Genomic DNA, 21,526 nt, shown 5'->3' on the forward strand with positions numbered 1-21,526 from the left:
ATGAACTGTGTGCCTTTCTATAGTCAGAAAACAGAATAGAAAATGAAAGCAGCTAATTAAGAAACAGGAGGAAAAGCAGAAGAATCTCCCCAGGATCTAAAAGATCTGGAATGATCAATGAGAAAAGAGGAAAATTTACCTAGTATAATTAATACTACAGACTCTTTTCCTGCAACTTTTCTCTGCATAACTACAGTGTAAAAAGCATGGGTGCAGTTTTTCCTGGCTGCAGATTTCCTGGCCGTATATGATACTTAGATATAAATCATCTGTGGGCTTGTGGCTACACTTCAGTGAAACTGATGACATGAAACTCTGTAGACTTGGGATAAGGCAGTATTTATAATGAAAAAGATCCTCCTAGTGAAAGGAATGCTAAAATTGGTTCCATTATAATAATATATCTTTTGATGCTTCTTCATGTTATTATGCTTTAGGAATGTCTATGATTATCACTAGGTATAAGAATCATGAATCATTCAGACTCCCAAGGATGTCCTTGAAGAACAGTCTCAAATACAGACACTTGAGAGTTCCCAGATTACTTGCTGGAGCTGGAGAGACTGATTCAAGGTCTTACATGGATAAATTATCAGTTTTTCTGAAATGGCAGAGATCAGTTGGAGTTATTCTGGTATGAACTGAAGGTAGATTAACCACCACCTGGTTTTAAAGGCAGATGAGAAAATGCTTGGGTTTGGTTGGGTTTTTGTTTGGATTTTGTTTGTCTGTTTGGGGGGGTGTTTTTTTTTTTTAATAGCTGTGTCACTTTGTTGCTTATTTATCTAATTTACTAGCTGTCAAAGTTCACATTCTCACCAGAATTATCATCACCTAAAACTATTGCATTTAAAGTAAGCGTTCAGAAAGACTTGGCTGTTCACAAGTAGGGATAGCATCCAAAGAAAATATATTCCTATTTGTAGGGATGAGTATGAATTTCATATCGCAGGTACAGACTATTCTTTAGAAGTAGAAATAGAACAGGGAGCCTTTCAGTTAACAGATACCTGTTGTATGGTGTTACTGCAAATCCCTCAGACTTCAAAAAATTAAAAATTACTTTGAAATATCAGTAAGTTTTCAATTACTCCGAACAGATGGCTTAAAGGGAAAGATGCAAATTTTACTGCTAACAATAAAAGTAAAAAAATTAACTGATCTGAGTGTGGAAAGGAATAAAGAAAGTTTTCTCTCCATTAATTGTGCAATGTAAGCTAAACATTCTTCTTAAATTAATATTAAAATGCAATAAGAGGAAATATATAAGTGTTTGGGTCATATTTTTAAGTCAGTGAGTGCCACAGTATGAAGAATGGAGCCCTTAGAAAAATCAGTGATTATTCTTTCTTCCTGTCCTTTAATGGTGTTATTCCTTCAGTATTACCATAGAAGCTGATGGAAATTTTACCACAGATTTTTAATGGAATACATTGAGCTCTTTGTGATATAACAAAGAAAGAGATGTTGAAATTTCATATGATACTTTTGCCTGCCAAATGCAAAATACTCTACCTGGCCTTCTGTCTAAGCCTACTATATAGGAAAAATTCCTATTTAAACCAGCTATTTATTGGTTTTAAAAGACAGCGAAGTCTTTTAAAAGATATCTCACAGTAATGTATTTTTTGCATTTCTTTACCATAAGGGAAGACCATTATATATAACATACATACATACATACATACATATATATATATGTGTGTGTATTTATTCCCTTGTTAGAGAATAAATCATCACAACTATATTGACTCCATTGTGCTTAGTTTTGCTACTTAATTTCTTGTCCACATCTCAGTGAAGACAATCACTTTTCTGAATCACTACGTCAGTTTTTTAAGGAAGAGGAGTTGTTATAAACAAAGATAAGCTTCTAAAAATAAGTTACCCATTCCAGGAGTTGACAGATATTAAATGCAGTTCCCGTAGGTCGGGATCGTGGGTCTGTATGGAATATTGCACAGAAATTCCCAACGTGTGCTTGAATACCGTGGCTGCCGTCCTCCCCAAGGTCCCGGCGCTGGGGGCCCTTTGCCAGGGAGGTGTGTGCCATCTAGTGGCACCAGGACACACGGCGACACCCAGACAGAGCCACAGAGTCACGTTGGACAAGACCTCTGAGATATATCACGTAAGTCCAACCTGTGGCCAAACACCACGTTGTCACCTACAACACGGCACCAAGTGGCAGATCCCGGATTCCCTCAAACAGGATGGTAACTCCTCCACTTCTCTGAGCAGCCCATTCCAATTCCATTTCCTGAAGAATTTCTTACTAATGCCCAACCTGAACCTTCCCTGGTGCAGCTTAAGACTATGTCTTCTTTCCCTGTCGCTAGTTGCCTGGGAGAAGAAGCCACTCCTCACTCCACTTTCAGGGAGTTGTAGAGAGTGATCAGGTCCCCCCTGAGCCTCCTCTTCTCCAGGCTTAATTCAAGGGCTGGGAAGCAGCTCCTGGACATAACCAGTCACGAACAAAAATCCAGATGTGTTCACTTCTAGCAGCAGTGCCTCTTGCAAATCTCTCTCCTCCTTGATGTATTGCAAAATATTGCTTCTAATTTATCTTTAGCTGTATTGGCAGCCCCTCACTGATCTTTATCTTCTCCCTCTACTCCACTCTTGTGAAAACCTACCTGGACTGCTGCATCCAGCTCTGGGCTCCTCAGTACACCAGGGACATCGACCAGTTGGAGCAGGTCCAGAGGAGGACCACGAATCAGAGGGATGGAGCACCCCTCCTACAAGGAAAGGCTGAGAGAGTCATGGCTGTTCAGCCTGGAGGAGGTAAGTCTCTGGGGGAGACCTTGTTTTTGCCTTCCAGTACCAAAGGGAGCCTAAAAGGAAGCGGAAGAGGGACTTTTTACAAGAGCAGGTAGTGACAGGACAAGGGGGAAAAGCTTCAAACTGTCAGGGAATAAATTCAGATTAGATTATTAGGAAGAAATTCTTTGCTGCGAGGGCGGTGGAGCACTGGAACAGGTTGTCCAGAAAAATTGTGGATGCTTCATGCTTGGAGGTGTTCAAGGGCCGGCTGGATGGAACTTTGAGCAGCTTGGTCTAGTGAAAGGTGCCCCTGCATATGGAGGGCGGTTGGAACTACATGAAATTCAAACTCCCTTCCAACCCAAACCAGTCTATGATTCTCCGACACAGGCAGGCTGGCCCCTGTCCCTCCACAGCCAGGAAGGAGCCTGGCCCCGAACGCCTCGGGTCATTAAACAAGGCTCCTGGGGCCGGCAGCCTCCCAGAGACGACAGCGTACCCACAGGCCTCGCGCCCTGTCGGCCGCGGCATGGACTACACTTCCCAGGTTCCCGCGGGGCAGGCCGCCGCCGCCGCCACCTCCCTCCCCTGCGCGGGGGCTGCTGGGATCTGTAGTAGGGGGCGGGAAGAACATGGCGTCCAAGGTGAGCGTGGTGCTGCGGCCGGTGAAGAGTATCGTGGTCCGGTTCTGCCCCTTCGAGCCCAACGTGGAGAGCACCAGGTGAGCGGGCTGCGGGAGCGGCCCTGGCCCCGGCCCGCTCTGTCCGGGCTCCTTGTCTGTAGGCGTTCCAGCGTCCTCCGTGCGCCTTTCCTGCGCCCTTCCTGCGGCCTCCCGGCTGGCGGCTTCTGCGCGGGTTCCGCGCGTCTCCCGGCGGGCGCTGGGGCTGGGCTTTTGGCACCCCGGGCTCCTTCCGTGCCCCTGTCCCCAGGGCCTGTGCCCAGCCCTGGACCCTCTTTCCAGGCGTGTGTGCCGAGCTTTAGCAGAGTGCCCAGCGGGTTGCCCCGCGGTGGCTGATGCTGTAGTGAGGCCATGGAAACACTCCAGGCGCTGGTAACGGGGAAGCGGGGCACTCCTCAATCCCGGTAATGAATTGTTGGAGAGATTTAAGGGTAGGTTCTGCACCAAACAATTCCAAAATGCCGTTTTGCAATGACTTTACAGGCACACCTCCTTTAAAAATTAGTTTAGTAGCACAGCTTAATTCAGAATATCTTTAAATTGCCAGAATTAGCGGCTTAAAGTAGCTGTCATACATTTCAGAACTCTACAGGAGACCAAAGATGTCGTATAAATAAATGCTGTCTCAAACCCAAACAAGAAAACATTGGCAAGCAAATGATGTATAAATAAAAATGTAAATGCGTTTGCTGTTTATTTTTAAATTATTGTTACTAATCTAGCTAAGAGAAACACAGAAAGTGTATACACTGAAGTTTTAAAAAGTTCTTTGGTATGCTTTTTACATGTTAGTATATAAGGAATATCCATTTGGACTTTTAAGAGTGATTCTCACATAAGAAGTCTGAACTGAAGTACAAATCCTATTTTGTTTACACTTTGCCCAGCAGTATTGACATATGCAATTTTGTTTTAGAAATATGCTTACTTTAATTTCTATCTAAAACATATTTAATATATATTTTATATATTTTCAGAAAATTTCTTCAATCTATTTACCATAAAAAAATCCAAGCTACTAATACAAACTGTGAAGTGACTGCTGATGTGAGACATGATGGATCTGAACCAGTTGTAGATGTTAAGTTTGGTAAGAAGCTTGTTTTTAAACAAACAAAAAAACACCCTGGTTTGTGTTGTTACAATGTTATTGTATTCTATATTTTATTTTTTTAAAACTGTGATTTTTTTTTTTTTTTTTTGGGCTGTGGTCCATAACTAGCTGTTGTGCAGATGGGAAGAAAAAAGAATGAGGGTGTCACAAACAGCCTGATGTCTAGATAAATGTGTATATATGTCTCTACTGTTGTTAGATCTAAGGGATCTTAGATCCAACAACTGACAACATTGGAGCTGAGTATAATTTTAAAACTAGTGATGTACTTGCAGTCAGGTAGAATTCCAGGAAAGTAAATGTAGCTCTGTTTTTATATAATAATCTGTTTGCTTTCTGTAATTTTTTATGCTAGCTGTGATGGAGGCATCTCGGTCTTGAGAGCAGAGGGTTGAATACCTTTAGTTGTTTATGTAACTGAGTAACTGTAATTTGAAGGAACTGTTCAGATGGGTGAGGGCTATACATGTGCAGATGGACCTGCAGAATGAGGTCAACTACGTACAACAAATATCCTGGTTTCCTTTGAGGGTATAGTGAGCGGGCAAGGAATTGGTGGTGGAAATTTCATCAGTTCTGGAACCATCCCAGATTCTAGGCTATGAACAGATGGCTCTAATCTGCTTTTGTCCTTTTCTCTGGCTGCATCTTCTTTCCTGCTGTGCTGTAATAGACCAATATGTCATGTAGCCCATTAAAGTTTTCACTAATACTGATTTCTGCTACTCTCTTATCTTTAAACTTCCATATTTTTAGTGAATTGGTGGAAATGTCAAAAGTATTGATTGGTCTTTGTTTTGCTTAGGAAAGTCTACCTTTTTCAATGTTAACATTGCTTGTCTCTCTCTCTCTCTCTCCCCCATGCCTCTGTCTTTCCCATCCTTGTGATGTATTAAGACTAAAGCAGTAAAGCTCTATGTTTTTTCACAGTGTAAACCCAAACAAGTTTATCTCATTAATGCCAAGACACCTCTAAACTCTTTATTTTTTAAGAGCTGATTTTTCTCCAGTGAAGTTTGTAGCCCTTGTAGTTGGCAAAGATGAGGCTGAAATGTGGACACTAGGCATGGTATTTCACTATACGGCTTTGGGTATTGGTTCTGTATTTGCAAATCTTGCAAAATAATTCACTTGGGTAATACTCAACTTCTGCTCCCTGCCTGTTTTAAAACAAATTCTTTCAGAATTCTGGAAATCCTAGTACTTCCTAATTTTTTTACATTATAACCACAGGATTGTGTGAACCAATTTGTTGTCTTGGCTGAAGAAGTACGTTAAACGGACCACAGACAACAGACTACTAAAATGCTTAACCATGTGTGGAAATTGTGCCTTCCAATGCCCTCTTTGCCTTTTGTGAGGAGACTTCGGGGGCATAGTGTGAACCATCCTTATCAAATGTGTTCTTACTGTAGGCATACCTGGGCAAATGCTTCAGATTTTTCAATAATGCAGTGCAGAAGTGAAAATTAAATGCATATTGCGTGCAGTTTGATATGTTCATTTGGCAGTGGTGCATAGTCAGGTTCCTCGACAGCTGGAGTATTTTCTAATCAGACAAAGTGAACTGGGTATTTGGATTTATATATACAAAATAACTGCACACCAGAGTAGTTATCACTTTGTGACTTCTTAAGGTTTTCTTCATTTATAGCTGATGGAGATCGACTGATTATGAAGGGAGCCCACTTGACGACAGGGGAAATGTTAACAGCATTGGCGTCCAGATGCAATGCAAAAGACCTTAAGGAAGAACAGAAAAGCAAGAGGAAGAATCCCTGAAGAATGGAAAAACAACTGTGTTTGCATCTACATGTGTTAGAAACAGCAGGCTGCACAGAAGGCTTTTTCCTATGCAACAAAATCTGAGAGATGTCCAAAAAATCCCTGCCTTCCCTTGAAGGGGAACATACTAGATCAACAGATATTCTAACATTGGTGGGTCAGAGTGGTGTAAGGTGCATGAATGCATCTTTCTAAGCAGCTGCATGTTGGACTAATATCACATGTGTTTGAACATCAATGTGAATAATACACATTAGTTATTAAATTAATACTGCAGTGAAGCCAGATCTGTTTGGACATTATTTCCTACAAAATTTCTATAAGTGTAAGGCAAAACATTTTTGGAGTAGTTATTATTATTATTTAAAAGCTATTAAATTTATTAAAAATTTGAAGACAACTTTAAAAATTATTCATCATTGACTTAGCTGAGGGACACCAGGCTGCAAATACAGAGTGGGTTTTGTACAACTATGTTTATAATACATCTGTTGCTAAGTCCCTACCACTTTCTTCCTCTTTTTTTGAAGGAAGTGGGAAATTTGCTAAATGTAAATTTAGCTCAGCTATTAAAGTAACAAGGTTATGGGACTGTCAACACACAGTAGAGTTACTCATCCTGCATAGAAGTTACTAAGTTTAACTCAAGTTAGTTTTTTTGATAATTGGAGAGAAGAGCTATCTTTGAAGTTCAGTTTTGTAGTGGTTTTGTCACTCACTTCTGGGATATTTAATTTTATATCTCAATTTATAAAGATCAAAGGGAGAGCTTTATTTGGTGTTTATAGTCCCATGTCCAACCCTATTATTTATTAAAGTAACTGCTTAGGTGTCTCATCTGTATTGCAAAGCTCTGTGGGTTTGGAAGAGTCGATTTCTCCTCAGGCTGTGCAGGTAAAGGTGTCAGCTGCACATGTGTTTCATGTGCATCAGTTTTGTTCATAACAAAAATGTAGTTCCAGTTTTGAGAATTGCAGGTGTGATACTCTTGAGAGGCTTCTACCTTTTTAATCAGGTGCCTGATTTATCTAAAACTAGTACATGAATTTCCAAAGTTGGCAGCAAATTTAGGACACAAATCTGAAACTTGTTTTACCTTACTTTTGCCAAGATTATTAAATGAACACTGTCCGTTCTGAAAGCAAGATGGTTTTAAATAGCACTGTCAAGGCAATTCTTTGCAAGTTCTTCATTAGAATGTTGAAGTCAAGGTGGTGTCTTATGTTGGAGGAGAGTTGTGCTAAAGACATTGGGTGTTTCCCATGTGTTTGCAACAAACAGAAGAGCGCAACATAAGACAATTCAATGAAATTTGGATGTGGGAACAAGAGATGTGAATAACTTTGTCTGGGATAAATACTTCTCTGCACTGGAGCACTTTTTTTTATTAGGCCACAAGCTCTTCAGAGTGGTTTTGGGGTACTGAGCTGCTAAACCTGCTGCTGAGCTCCCTTATAGTGGAGGGGTTATGAGAACACCTGAAATGGAGAGGATTTTAAATCCTGTCAAGCTAGAGGAGTACCGCAGAAGAGGACCAAATTAACAAGAATGTTCAAAGGACAGGTTGTTTTATTGTTTTGTTTTGTTCTTCCCCACAGTTTAGAAGAACATACACCATGACTTTATCTGAAAAAGCTTTGCAGGAAGAGTGAGAGTTGTTCAAGGGGAAGACCTATGCACAATTATTGTTCTCCTGGTTAATCATGTGTTCATATGCTCAAAAACCGTCTTACTGTAACATATCAATGATTTTTGCATTTTTTTTCTTTCTGTGACAGTCTGTATATCAGTGTACTAAAAGTGCCTACATCCATCTTAAATAATTAGCCATCTGTAAGTGCCTAAAGAGTTAAACAGGAGTTAAGTCATGAAAAATTAATTATTAATAATAATTAAGTTTCTATAATATTTATTTTGGCCCAAGATTGTGGCTTATATTTATGAATAGAAAAGGGAGAAAAATTAAGACCCTAGCTATTTTTTAATCACCAAAATGAACCCCTTCTATTGTCAAAGAAAGGTAGTTTTGGCTTTTTTTGCTTTACTAGCATGGATAGGCATTCTGCTCTGTAAAAACACACACTTCTGCTAGGTGCATTCATTTTAGTCCACACATTCCTGCTTAGGTTAGGCCAAAGGCCTGCAATGTCACCATTTGGAGTTCACCATCAATTCAGGGGATGAGGTGTAGGCTGGTGCTGCTTTTGCTGTGGGTGCTAGGAACTGCAGTTTGCAGTGATAAAGCTCTGGTACGTTTTGTGCATGAGAAAGAAGTAATGACTGGGTTTTTAACATGCAACGTGTAAAGCAAAACCTACAGGACAGAAAAATCAAGCTGAAAATGTGCATCTTCGAGACTACAAGATACTGGAGTTATACAAACAAGCAAGATGGGAAAGAAGGCACTCCTTTGATGATTATTATGCTAATATGTAGAAAATTGCTTTCCCTGTATCATGGAGATAAAGGTACAAATTTATTTTTCAAGTACTCTAAAGATAATCTGTAACAACTTTCTTCCCCCAGCATTTAGATAGCTTTGCTGCAAGCTGCTCCTACACTCCCAGCTCCTGCTGCTGATTGCCCAAAACAAAGCTCTGACAGCTTCCTGCCATGCACAGGCCAGCGCTGGGGATGTACAGGGTATTAAGGTCACTCATGCACAACAAAGCGTGTCTGGGTTAGCATTGACTTTGCATGTTGTTATTCTTTAGCCCACTAATCTTGATTATTGTATCCCACCAAAAATATGGGTGCTTACCCAACTATAAAAGGAACTGGAACAGATCCTAAAAAACTAGGATTGCCTAAATGCAAATACCACGGCCACATAGGATGGGTGATAGCAGGTGATGACAATAAAATGGCTAAATCTCTAATGCCTGGAGATCTAGCAATTATTAGAATCATCTCAGGTCTTTTCATTGTACAAATACATATTTATTTAGACATTCTTATCAGTGCATGGGGAAAATAGTCTTGAAATGGATGAATATGCCATTCAGATAACACAGCCTTGCTGAGGTACTCCCTTTTTAGGTATCTACAGCATTGTTTTTAGAAAAAGATAATGGTATTTTTATTAAAGATTTCAACTAGGAGCAGCAGTGTTAGTGAACATTGCAAGTTCTTCACCTCTGCTTGTTTGAATTTTAAATGACGAAGGATTTTATGTGGTACAAGGAAGCCAGAAAAACCCCTCAAAAGCTGAATATCCTGGGACTGTATTTAACAGTTCTCAAGATGCTTGCTTTCAAATGTATCTCCTACATGTGTATACATTTCTTGCAGTTTTAAGAATTGCTGGCTCACTGCCCACCTCACCAACTCCACGTGCAACCGGTTTCCCTGGATGCAGGCCTTGCCTTTCCATTGAGTGGCTTGGAGTTGAGACTGACACGTTGCCTGTCAGTGATGACTCTTCCAGATGCACTTCTCTGCCTCCTCCATCACCTGGCCTAATAGTATCTTTCCTTAATGGTATTGTTTGATCTCATCCAGGCTCCCCTTTTCCCCTTGGAAGGCCTGAGTCACTCTTCTGAGCCCTTTTTAGTGTTTGCCAAGAGCATGCAGTAGCTTCAAGCAGCCAAGGTACTCTGCTGCTGGTAGACCACTCCATGCTGGTAGACCATTGTCTGCTTCCTGCTAGCCTTGCTCTGTAAGCGGATAAATGTTGGGATGGTATGGAGGGAGTGGCATAGTAGACGTGGTACTTTGCTTCTGATTAATGAAAAATGGTCTTTACATTGAGCTGGTCTTCTCAGGATTTTACAAAACAGAGGATGCACTCAGGGACAGATGTTTGGAGTGTGAAGGCAAAGGAGCTGCTGACCTGTTCTGATCATGACTCTTGAGTTCCAAAGTGATACTTGAAAGTAGAGTTCAGGCAAGCCTAGAAATTCTGCTTGACTTAAAATAGTCCCCTACAAACTGGCAGTGTTAATATCAGAGGTTAATACCACATCAAAGGAGATCTTTGTATTGTGCTTCACTGGAATAGGTGAGTTTGACTTGTTTCCATATGAATATTTCCTTTAAGGCAAAATAACTGGAAAAGTGGACCAGCAGACATGTTTGTGAAGGGAGTGCTTAGTCAATAGAGAAAAGCCTGGGAAAGACATCCTTAGTGGACAGATTTTCACAATTCAGACTGACAATTGCTGCAGGAAGTTCAGAGGAAAGGTAGGAGGGATAGCAGCAGCTTCCTTCCTTAAGCAGGTGCCACTCCTCTGTTTCTTTTGAACCCTCCAGCCTTTTTCAACAAGAAGTCAAAGTTACTGTAAAAATAGCATGGTTGGCATGCAAAGCCACCAAGTTTGTCCTCTCTGACACAGGTCGTGCATGGATGCAAGGAATTGTCTTTTTACTACTGGGGAATCTGTGTGGTTCAAGTAATTCACATGAATAAAAGAAACTATAAGTATTTTCATGGAGTTTTTAAAGTTTCTTTTTCTAGATGAAGATTTATAGAACTTGACTTCAAAATTCACTGCTCAAATGAATTTCAGAGTATTTACTGGGAATGAGAAATTTAAGAATCAGATGGTTACTTCTTTCCTTCAAATAGCTAGACTAGTATCTAGTTAAGCTGCACATAAAATAAAACGTGGTATAATCAGTACCAAAAACTTTTGGCAGAAGTATAGGGGAAAAAACAGGCTACTGCAGTGTAATTTCCTACTTCCTTACAAATTTTCTATGGTCTAGTTGTTGGATATGTAGTATCATATCTTGAGATGGAATCAGGGATGTAAACTCAAATACTGTGAAACTTTTCAAGTCCAGAAGAGCAAGCTGGAAAATACCTGCTTGTCCTGCATGGTTGTGTGAGATGCCTGAGGCAAGAATTTTCTTACAAGACTTTTGAACATGAGTCATGTAGTCAACCCTCTTTGTAAACTTAGCATATTGGCAATGGGAAAATAGTAAAAACTGGCTTTAGCTTCTAAAGGGTTTTTCCCCAATGTTCTTCTACAGCCCATGAAAACAGAGGGCTTGAAAGATGAATCAGAACTGGAAGCTAATACATTGAGCAGCAGCCCAGGGAGCTACTCTTCCTGCTGTGTGCAGGTGTGAGAAAGCTTGTGCTGTTTGGTAAAAAGGAAACCCCATCAACAGTGTCCCAGGTGTTTTACACCTAAGCCCTTTTCACCCCAGGATGAAGTCCTCTGGGAGCCCTGGTCAGGTAAACAGACTACACATATTCCTAGCACCCTACTACATGATTGTGCTCAACAGGAAGAGGAGCAATTGCAGCCCCTCTCCAGCTTTCCTGGGAAAGGTGTTGATATCCACCTCACAATGAGAAAAACCTTCCTCTGTAGAGTATGAGTGTCAGGCTCTGCCCTTCAAATTTCTGTACAATGATGCTCTCCTCTGTGACACCCTGAGAATGAGAAGTATGGTTATAACTATAAATGAAACCTTGTTTTTTTTCCAGAGGTTCCCTTCACAGTGGTTGATCAATATCCTCAGTAATGGAATTCTACTTATGATAGCAATCAAAGAAAAAAGCTAAAGCTTTTAAAATCCAGTGATCATATCTGTATTTTATTGATTCCAAATTTCATAATATAATTATTCATCACTGGTAAAAAGAATTGTTTTATCTTTACCTATTAAAATAATTTTGATATTCTTTGCCCTTGTGTCCTTATTGTTCCAGACTACACAGAAAGGACAAAGTTGAGGTTTTATTTGTCTTTATTTACTGAGACATCATTTGGGATGGTTTTTTTTGTATGTCTGAGGTTTTTAAAAGTCATGCCAGAATATTTACTTTCTGAAAGTCTCTTCTGTGAGCAGGTATTCCCTGCTAATGAGCTTTTGTTTTATGTGGATCAAAGGCTTTTTCAGCACCAAAACCACAGCCATGGAGGAATTGTAGTCACCCTAATCTCTTTTTTAGCATTGTAATGACTGTGCTGATTATAAAATTCTGAAAAGAAATAAAAATATTTTTATTCTTATATGTAGATGTTTGGTGTTCAGGGTAGATACTGCTGCTAAATAAAATAGCTTTCCCAACCTTCCAAAGTTAGGAAAAGCTCGCATATCTGCAGTCACTCTGACCTGGTCTGGATCTGACATCTGATAATTTTTTGTCTCGAATGAAGAAAATGAGTCCTGGAGTCTTCTTCCAAGAAGGAAGGAGGCTTCTGGAGCTTTCTCTCTCATCACTGAGGCAGTGACTACAATCGGTGAGCTGTGACACCATTGCCACAGTAAACTTTGCCCTAGAAGCATTTCCCTTTAACCTTGCTTTGAACGTGCTGCTGACAGCGTACAGGAGCTGGGCTCAGGCTGCCAGCACCCTAATTGCATTATAGTAATGCTCTGCGGCATGAGGAGCACCGGGGCGCCGGCACACGTGAGCTGTCCACCCTGACAGCTGCCTACTCAGGGCAGATGCAGCAGGCTCCAGATCCACAGCAAGGATTATTTGGACCCATGCTCCATGCTGGGAGCAATATGGCTTTGTTTTGACTCGAAAAACAGATGTACTGCTCAAAGTTCATTGATAAAATACAAGCTAGCTCTTTTATAAAGTACAATACTAGCTCTTCTAGCTCAGAGGTAATGAAATGCTGATACACCAGGAGATCTTGTGCATATTGACATACAAAGGAAAACTTGCAGGTTCATGTGTTGTTGCTTCATAATCCCTGGTCTAGCATTGCCCAAGCAAACATCTCTTGAATGGCAAAGCTTCCTTAGGCCAGCTAGGCAACTGTAGCACGTGTTTCATCATGTCTGCCCAGTGATGACATGGCTGGGAAGGGAAAACCACACTTGTACAACAAGGAAACAGAAACAAAACTCTGGTACCTATGCATTTTTCCCATCCATGCCTTGGGGGTGAGTAACTATTATTCATGGACTACTTTAACTTTTTTCCACAGCTAGGGATAGACAAAAGAGTAAAATTTGGGCAGTGATGTCCAATTCTCCTGACAATTTTTTAAGGCTTTCTCAAGAATTAATCTTATCTAAAAGAAGCCTACCACTTAGAAAGGGTGGTCTATGTACACAATATGTCTGTACACTAGAAGGAAAGTGAGATTCTCCCTTACACAGTAGAACACAGTGCTATCAGATTGGGTTCCCTCCAAGTTAAACGTACGGGAAGTTTAATGAATAAAGGTCTAGGGAAAAAGTGACACCTCCTATGGAACCTCATTAGTGATATGTTGCAGACGAGGAGGTGGTGCTCTGCCCTGCCCAAGGAGCAGGTCTTGTGACTCCAAAAGACAAAATATGGCTTAGCTTTCATGCAGGAGGTGAATCTATGGCTACGTGAAGAGAAACCTCAAACACTGCTGGCCACAGCTTCCCAGCTCCCACGTCAGAAGAAGCATCACTGCACGACGCACACCTGCCCGAAGGAGTAGAATGAAGGTCTCTCTGAGCTCTTTTGCCTTGTGCTTGGTAGTGAAGTACTGTAATATCCTCCCCTCCTACAAGGTGCAAGGGTTTGATTACCTCAGGAAAGCATTCACCCTGGTTAGGCTCAAGCTGCCAAGGTGGTGGTTGCTCCTAAATGCTGCTACGTGCTTGCCGTGCAGCTCATTTCCTCAGGAAAAATTACACTACTCATTGTAAACGTGATTCTCCTCTTCCTAGACAATATATAGTCCAATGTGAAAATGAGCAAAACTTCAGAGAATTTATTCTGTGTGCACTGAAACAGCAACATGTGGCATAGGAATTCAATGGTGTCCATAGGTATGCATGTATTTGCTGCTTCTCTTTTAATATATCTAAAGAGAAGACTGCACAAACAGAAAGGTCTGAATGTGATGTCAACCTCAAACCAGGCAGGAACTGAGATATACAGGGATGAATCCCTGTGGCTGAAGAACCTCTGGATATCTGAACATTTTAGTTTGCCTCCCAAAGTAGGACCATATATGGCAAATATATACTGTACTGTCAAGATAAGAAACAATCTATATTTTGTAACCCAGGCCACACTACATTACCCAGAAGGTTACCTCTCTGCCCCTTATAGTTACTTTATTTGCTACACCAACAGTTTCAGCACTCTTCTGTTTCAAAGAAGTTTTGAGATGTGGCATTGGTGATATCCCAGCCAGTAATCCATACCACTAGATAGATCAATTTTCAAAACATTAAGACTTTGTAAGAATTGAGTGAGATTTTTTTCACTGTATACTAACAATCTTCATTTCAGAAAAGAGAGATAAGAGCCTCTTTTCTTCTTAAGTCTCATATGAATTTACATGCATAGACCTGAAAATTTTGTAAGGAGAATAAATCAGGCAAAATGACTTGTGGGAGGATTCAAAACTGTCGAGCACAGGTAGGTAACTGGATCTTCAGGTACTTCAGATCCAGGAATACTGTCTCACCACTAGATGGAAATAGTGGATTTTACATCTTCTGCTGTATTATCAGCACTTGTACCTGACAACCATTTGCATATCATAAGCCATCTGCAGGCAGCACTGCAGAAATGTGGATCCAAAATGATTTGCTAGTGTATGTGGAGTAAAGCCAAGATATCTATTTCTAGAAATTGTCCCTGCTTTACAAGACTGAAGGCTTCCTAATTCCTGAAGGATGATTCTGTTTGATCCCTAATCTAATGGCTTTTCATTTATCCTTTCTGTAAGCAACCAGAGAACTGCAGGATGGACAGCATGTTAATTCAACTATCATGAATTAGTCAGTAAACATCACCCTAGTTTAACATTTACTCTGAAATCTCTTACACAAGAGACACACACACAAGATCAAATAATAATAATAATAAAAAAAGTGGAAGAATGTTGAAAGTCCTGTGTTTCAATGTACCTACTTAATAACACAAAAAAGAAGCAATGTGACCCTGTCTTATAAGCAGATGCTACAATGTTGTTTGCATATTAAAACCAAGCATATAGTCAGAGAAGCAGAAAGTAATTAAAGACAGTTCCGTATGGAAGGAAAGTTAGAGGAATTTTTTTTAAAAAATATCAGTTCAAAAATTATCTGTTTATTTTGTGTATGACAAATCTGACATTCTACTTCCTTCAAATTTCTAGCTGCTGTGTGAAGTTGTATCACAGCAAAGCATAAAGGAAAAAAATCCTCCTTGCTCCAAAATTTGGCCTTATGGCACCTTCTCATATTGTGAAATGCTGGAACCAGCACAGGACCTGCCTTGTTGTCTTCTCTGGTTTTGACACCTTCATCTCAAACTCCTTCATGGAAGTACTAGCAGACAGGTGTAGTCACTGCTGTTCCTTAAAAATCCTTGAGATGCCAGATGTATCTTCACATTTCTCTTTTTCCAGACAGGAGAAAGTAACTGTGGGTTTCAAGGCCAAAAGAGGCAGAGATTGGCATAACCCTGATATTGGAAACAAATTTTAGGGGTTATGTTGGAATCAGGATTTTTAATGTGACTTAAAAATAGTAGCTTCCACACAGAATATGACAGTAAATCTTTCTATTCATCTGACAGAATTTGACAAAAGATTGGTCAAGATCTCACAGGGGCTGTTGACTGAGTATATTTTATGATGCCACTTCTGTGCCAGTGTACAGTAGTGGCAGCTGCAGTATTTTCCTTTAAGGAAATTACCCTTCCTAATGTAGGAATTGCAGTTCAATATGGGCTAAAAAAAGAGATATCATGTCTCCATTTTTCCAATACTAAGGCATGAGGTTGCATTCAGGCTTTGATTTTTCCTGAGTACTGCAAGCACGCACATTAATTCTGTAGTTTGATTGATTTTGTTTGCTAAACTGACCATTGTGTGCATGTAGGTCTGCTCCCAGGTCACAGTACTTACGGATTGCTGTGGTTCAATAATATGTGATGTACCAGTGGGAGTTGGGGAGTTTCTGTGAAGGCTGGCAAACAAACCCAATAAACTGCTTTGGGATGCTGATGCCTTATTGCTCTGTGTCTGTGCCATATGATGACTTTTTCAATTAGCCTTCAAAAAAACATGACATGTAATAAACAGTGTAACTTAGCATTCAGAGTCTAGCTAGGAGGGCATGGGTACCCGCACTCAGCACGCTGGACTCTGACCACACCGGATGGAGTTTGTTCGAAGGAGCTTTGAGGCCACAGCATCCCTCGGCAGGACATGTCTGGCAGTGTCCCACCACTCCTGGGCGTTCCCATGTGTGGTGCGAAGAGGGGTTGCGAGTGTACGCGAGTGTGCCTTTTCTCTGTGTGTGTCCGTGGGTATGAGTGTGTGTCTGTGTGTCTGTGCGTGAGCGTGTGTGCGGGCGGAGGGCGGGCAGTGCCGCGGCGTGCTCGCTCTTGCCACCGCCGCCGCGGGCGGGACTCGCCGGGCGGGGGCTCGGCGGGGCCGGGGCCGGGGCGCGGCGGGAGCCCCATTGGCTCTTCCCGGCAGCACATGTTGCCTGCCCGGCTATAAAGCCGGCCGCGGCCTCGCTGCAGCCCGTCCTTCTGCCTTCACGTTTTACAGAGACGCCGTCAGCTCCAGCGCCGCCATCGCCATGGCCATCGACGCGTTTTTGGGTAAATGGTGCCTCGTCTCCAGCGAGGGCTTCGAGGAGTACATGAAGGAGCTGGGTAAGAAGCCGGCGGCTCCCCGCCCCCGGGAGGGATGCCGGGATGCCGTCCCGGGGATGTGCTATCGCTGCCGGCCGGCGAGGCTCTGTCCAAGGTCCGCGGAGAACGCGGTCCCGGAGCCGGGCCCGAGGGTGGGATGCAGCCCGGCCGTGAGCCACGGGTGGGCGGCGGCTGCGGGGACGATGCCGGGATTCTCCGGGATGCAGCGCGGGGGGCTCCGAGCCCTCTCGGCTCGGCTCGGGGAGCGCTGGCCGGCAGCAGACCTTTCCTCGCGGGAGAGCTACCGCCTCTGCCTCCGCGCCCTGAAGATGTCAGCGACCCTTTTTGCATCGTAATTGCCGTGAGGCAGGTGCCGGCACCAGCAGGCACCTCCCGCCGCCGCCTCCCTCCGCAGCAGCCGGGATTAGCAGCTGGTGCCGGCAGCCCGGCTGCGATTAGGCCGGTTCGCCCTTAGGCCGGTTCGCCCCTCCCTCGCCGGTGGTGCCCGGGGCGGGGAGCCGGGAGCGCGGCGGGTGCCGCACGGCAGCGCTGCACCGGGGCCGGGCTGGCTCATCCCGCCCGGGGCGGCCGCACACAGACCTGCTGAGCCGGGGCTGCCTCCCCGTGGAGTCACCTTGGGTGTCCCCGCCCGAGAAAGCCAAACTGGATCAGCTGCCCGTGGGTAATCGGCTGCCCTGCCGGAGGCTCTTTGCGTGTTCTCTTCTGTGGGTAGTAGCACCTTTATCTCAGGGGGATGGTCCTGGCTTGTTATCCCTGCGTCCAGGTTGCCCTACATTTTTTTGCAACACGAAGTTACCGGATGAAGACCACACCTAGCAGACAAGGAGCCTCATCTGCAAGCTCTGATTTACCACTTTCCTGTGAGCATCCTGGCTGACAGGTGATAGATACCTCGCAGTGTCTATATGGCCCAGGAACTATTATTTTTGGCAATTTATACACAGATGAAAGCCATGATATTTTCTCAAGAGGCAGAAGATGTAGCCTTATCTTTAGAGGGAAGAGAAGAATGAATTTAGGTCTTGCATTCTTCATGTAAAGTACAAAAAACATCACTGCATTTACGCTCTGCAGTGGTGGCTGTAATTATATTTTGGGAGGCCTGTTAGTTAGTATGTGATATGCATGATGTGAAAAAGCCTTTTGGACTGAAGTCTTTGGGAGACTGGAAATTCAAGAATTTTAGGCTCAGCTTGGTTGAGCTATGGATTAGGATGCCTTGGTGCTTATGTCCAATGGCCAGACCTAGGCGTGTGCCAAGTTGCAACTTCAAAGTAGAAATTAGGTGCTGCAACTGCAGAGCACCTCCCATGTGTAGGCAGCAACAGACATGTTTGGTTTTAGATTGAAATAATAAACCAGTCACTTTTCCATTTTACATTTACAATTTAGGCAATTAAATTTATACCAAGTCACATTTTAGGAGCCAGTCATTTACTGGATTTCACCTTACTGGCTACTTGTGAAACTCTCTGCCTTTGATCCTATTGATGCACCATAAATGAGACTACACTCATGAGATTCTGCTCATTCTGTGTAAAAGGACATTTGAGGACAAAGAAGTTGGAATTTCACTTCTTGCCATATGGAAGACATGCAGCTCATCTCTGTTTAGTTGGATCCCAAGCTGTAGCTGATCAAATAACTCCCTGATTACTCTGGCCTGGACTACAGCAACAGAATGTTTGTGGAGGTTACTGTGGCAATGATTTCCAGTTCTGATCAGAAATGCTGGACTGAGGATAACTCTTTTTTTCTCTGTGACCTCAAGCTTAAGGCTCAATCCTGGAATCTCATTTGAGTCTGGAAAGCAGTGTCTGGAAAGTACTTTATTTCCCTCTCAAAGACTCAGTCCTTACCTCCACATACCAGGGGAGTGCTGTGCTGATACTTGACAACATTTTTTAACCACACCAGTTGCAGAACCCAGGCACTCACTGACTTGGAGGTACTTTCTGCCCCGTTTGGTTGCATATCACTTTGTGGTTCAGATATGCACTTACAGTTTGATGGATTCATGTTTGTTGCTTGCTTCCCTCTTGTATTTTTATCCTTCAGATCAAAAAGATTCAAGTAACCCCCCCAAATAGTGTATGCAGGGGCTGATAGCAGGTGAATCTGAAGAGTTTTGATGGCTGCTGTCTCCAGATCATGAATTTTCAGCCATTTGCAAATTGCTCATTTCTCCATTTCTCTGTCTTTTGCATGTGTGTAAGCACTATTTTTTATGGTAATGATTTGCTAATTCACAACTCCATACTTTGTAAACAGGATGTAAAAGATGAAGTTTAATTTAAAATGGCATGTTTGCAATTGTGTACAAATTAATGGAAGGGTATTTATTGAGTTTGAATAAAGTGGATCAATCTGGCAATTAAAAATAATTTGTAGAATTCTTAAAGTGTTCAGAATTTTAAGAGAATAATTTAATTTAGTTTAAGCTTTTGTGTTTGTTTTCCTGTTTGCTCTTTATTTCTGTTTGAAAAAAAAAAAAAAATCAGTGCCAAGTTTTGGGATATCTACAAATCCTCTAGAGGGCAAAATAAATTTAACTTTAGCTCTCTGAGGAAACAAAAGAGTAACTCTGGAAATAAGCTTTGGAAAATTTAAAACATCCTCTTTCTTTGTGGCTCTTGAGCTTTGATTCTCAAGTGTACTTAAGTGCCTAATTAAATGGGAATTAGGTGTTTGAATTCTTGTGTGGCCCTAAGCCTCAGGGTTTAACTGACTTTGTGACACTCTGTGCCTCTCGCCTTGCAGGTGTGGGTATGGCTATGAGAAAAATGGGAAGCATGGCCAAACCAGATGTTTACATTATTAAGGATGGGGACACAATCACCATGAAAACAGAAAGCACCTTCAAAACTTCACAGTTCAGCTTCAAGCTTGGTGAGAAATTCGAGGAAAATACATTAGATGGCAGGAAAACTCAGGTCAGTATACTAGACTTCGTTGACAAAAGGCAATTCTTTGGGCGCTTTACAGAGGGAGATGCTATTTTAAAATCAGTTTTTAGCATGGGCACTAACAATGCTTTATCTGATGAGCAGTTGTCTCTGTAAGTCTCATTGAATTTTTTTATTTTTTTTTAACATGGATTAAGCAAATTCCGAAGAGGGAGAATGCTGAAATCAATAGTCTTGTGTATTTTGCTGTTTTCATTTTGTAGCAGAAGCATTTTTTTTAGTAAAACTAACAGACCTCTAAATCCCTGTTAAAGCCAAATGCCACTTCATTTGAAGCCTGTGGAAAAAAATGCCATTGATGTTTAATCAGAGGCAATTCAGCCCTAGGGTTAACCTTTCTGCTCTGTCTCATATTTGCATAACAAGAGAGCCTGGTTCAGTGTGGGGTGGGATCATAGACCGCAATGCAGCCATGTGAATTATTGTCACTAAACTCCAGTTTTAGAAGGCAAAGACTTTCTCCTTGCCACCTAGTAGGGAGAATATTTATCCCAAAGGAGGTAAAACACAACGGACACATCTCACTTCCTTGTGTGAGCGCTCTCTGTTTATCACCCCCCTCCCTCCAGCCAAACACTTTCAGTTCATCTATTACTGCAAAATCAGATAAATGCTACACAAAAGCTCAAAGCCCATGTAACAAAGAGATGAGCAGAGAACGTCTGCTGGATGCTGTCAAAGGTCTGTCTGATGCAGAAATGTGTCAAAGCAGTGAATGAATGAGCAGTGAGTTAGTTACTGTAAGAAGAGGGTTGATAAAATGTTTAAGATAATTTCTGGCTTTGTAGTTGTCAATGATAAAATTATTATTGAGTGAACTGGGGTGGGAATCTTTCATTTGGAATAAGGTGTTGAAAAGCCTCAGTGCTGCCGAAATGTCATGGGAAAAATATTGATGGTCAGGTTCTTCTTTCAGACCCTTGTCAGCTTAAAAGATGATGGGTCATTGATTCAAGAGCAGGAATGGGATGGCAAGAAGACCACAATAACAAGGAAGCTTGTGGATGGACAGCTGGTGGTGGTGAGTTCAGTCACACTTTCTGATCCCCAAGTGCTGCTGGTTGGTAGCCTGAAATGTAACTCTTAACATGTCTTTTTTCCCTGTTGATCTGCACAACATAAATCCATCTTTTTATCTTCTAGGAATGTGACATGAATGGTGTCAAGTGTGTTAGAGTCTACCAGAAAGCATGAAGACATCTTCAGGTTCAGTGGGAACTTGCTGCAAACAACTCAGTTCAGTGGACAGAGCTCCTTTTCACTCCTTATTTTCCTTTTCCCCGTTTTCTAGTATTTCAATGGACTGAGTAGCTGAGTGCAATTCTTTTTAAAGGCCGTGATGTAACTATTATGTAACTATTCTGAAGTTAGGCTATTAAATAAAATTGTTGAGTATATGAAGTGGAAAGGTCGTTACTATAGTGGAATTTTAAGTGAGGCTTCATAAAAACGGGTCTGGTTTTAGGGTCTACTACAATCTCCCTTCAGCACAAGACAAGCCAATATATTGCAAACATCTCTAATTTCTAAAACAGTAAAATCCGGGATTGGAACAACTCCACAGCCCAAAATTTGAATGCTTTTTCTAACCTCCATGTTACAAAGTAAATAGAATTGGGTGGGTATTAATACGAGATGAGCTAAATTGGTGTTTAAGT

At 41.9% G+C, this 21,526-nt stretch overlaps 2 protein-coding genes across 2 annotated transcripts; both read left to right on the plus strand.

Moving 5' to 3' along the window:
• The first annotated feature begins 3,338 nt into the window (after positions 1-3,338).
• MRPL53 (mitochondrial ribosomal protein L53) lies at positions 3,339-6,625 on the plus strand. The gene is made up of 3 exons (XM_058832669.1): positions 3,339-3,487; positions 4,423-4,535; positions 6,214-6,625. Exons 1-3 carry the CDS (start codon positions 3,399-3,401, stop codon positions 6,339-6,341), a joined length of 330 nt encoding a protein of 109 aa, XP_058688652.1. The 5' UTR covers positions 3,339-3,398; the 3' UTR covers positions 6,342-6,625.
• A 9,980-nt stretch (positions 6,626-16,605) lies between these two features.
• On the plus strand, positions 16,606-21,276 carry LOC131576233 (fatty acid-binding protein 5). Its single transcript, XM_058832692.1, has 4 exons — positions 16,606-16,902; positions 19,663-19,835; positions 20,785-20,889; positions 21,012-21,276. The coding sequence occupies exons 1-4, from the start codon at positions 16,827-16,829 to the stop codon at positions 21,060-21,062; spliced, it is 405 nt and encodes a 134-aa protein (XP_058688675.1). The 5' UTR covers positions 16,606-16,826; the 3' UTR covers positions 21,063-21,276.
• Positions 21,277-21,526: the final 250 nt, after the last annotated feature.

This window comes from Poecile atricapillus, chromosome 2, assembly GCF_030490865.1.
Source record: "Poecile atricapillus isolate bPoeAtr1 chromosome 2, bPoeAtr1.hap1, whole genome shotgun sequence".
NCBI lineage: Eukaryota > Metazoa > Chordata > Aves > Passeriformes > Paridae > Poecile > Poecile atricapillus.

Bases quoted from the DNA above. Each gene is read 5' to 3' on its own strand.
- MRPL53 (XM_058832669.1), top strand. From the start codon at position 3,399: ATGGCGTCCAAGGTGAGCGTGGTGCTGCGGCCGGTGAAGAGTATCGTG. The intron at 3,488-4,422 runs GTGAGCGGGCTG...ATATATTTTCAG, and splicing joins CCCAACGTGGAGAGCACCAG to AAAATTTCTTCAATCTATTT. The intron at 4,536-6,213 runs GTAAGAAGCTTG...CTTCATTTATAG, and splicing joins AGTTGTAGATGTTAAGTTTG to CTGATGGAGATCGACTGATT.
- LOC131576233 (XM_058832692.1), top strand. From the start codon at position 16,827: ATGGCCATCGACGCGTTTTTGGGTAAATGGTGCCTCGTCTCCAGCGAG. The intron at 16,903-19,662 runs GTAAGAAGCCGG...CTCGCCTTGCAG, and splicing joins GGAGTACATGAAGGAGCTGG to GTGTGGGTATGGCTATGAGA. The intron at 19,836-20,784 runs GTCAGTATACTA...TTCTTCTTTCAG, and splicing joins TAGATGGCAGGAAAACTCAG to ACCCTTGTCAGCTTAAAAGA.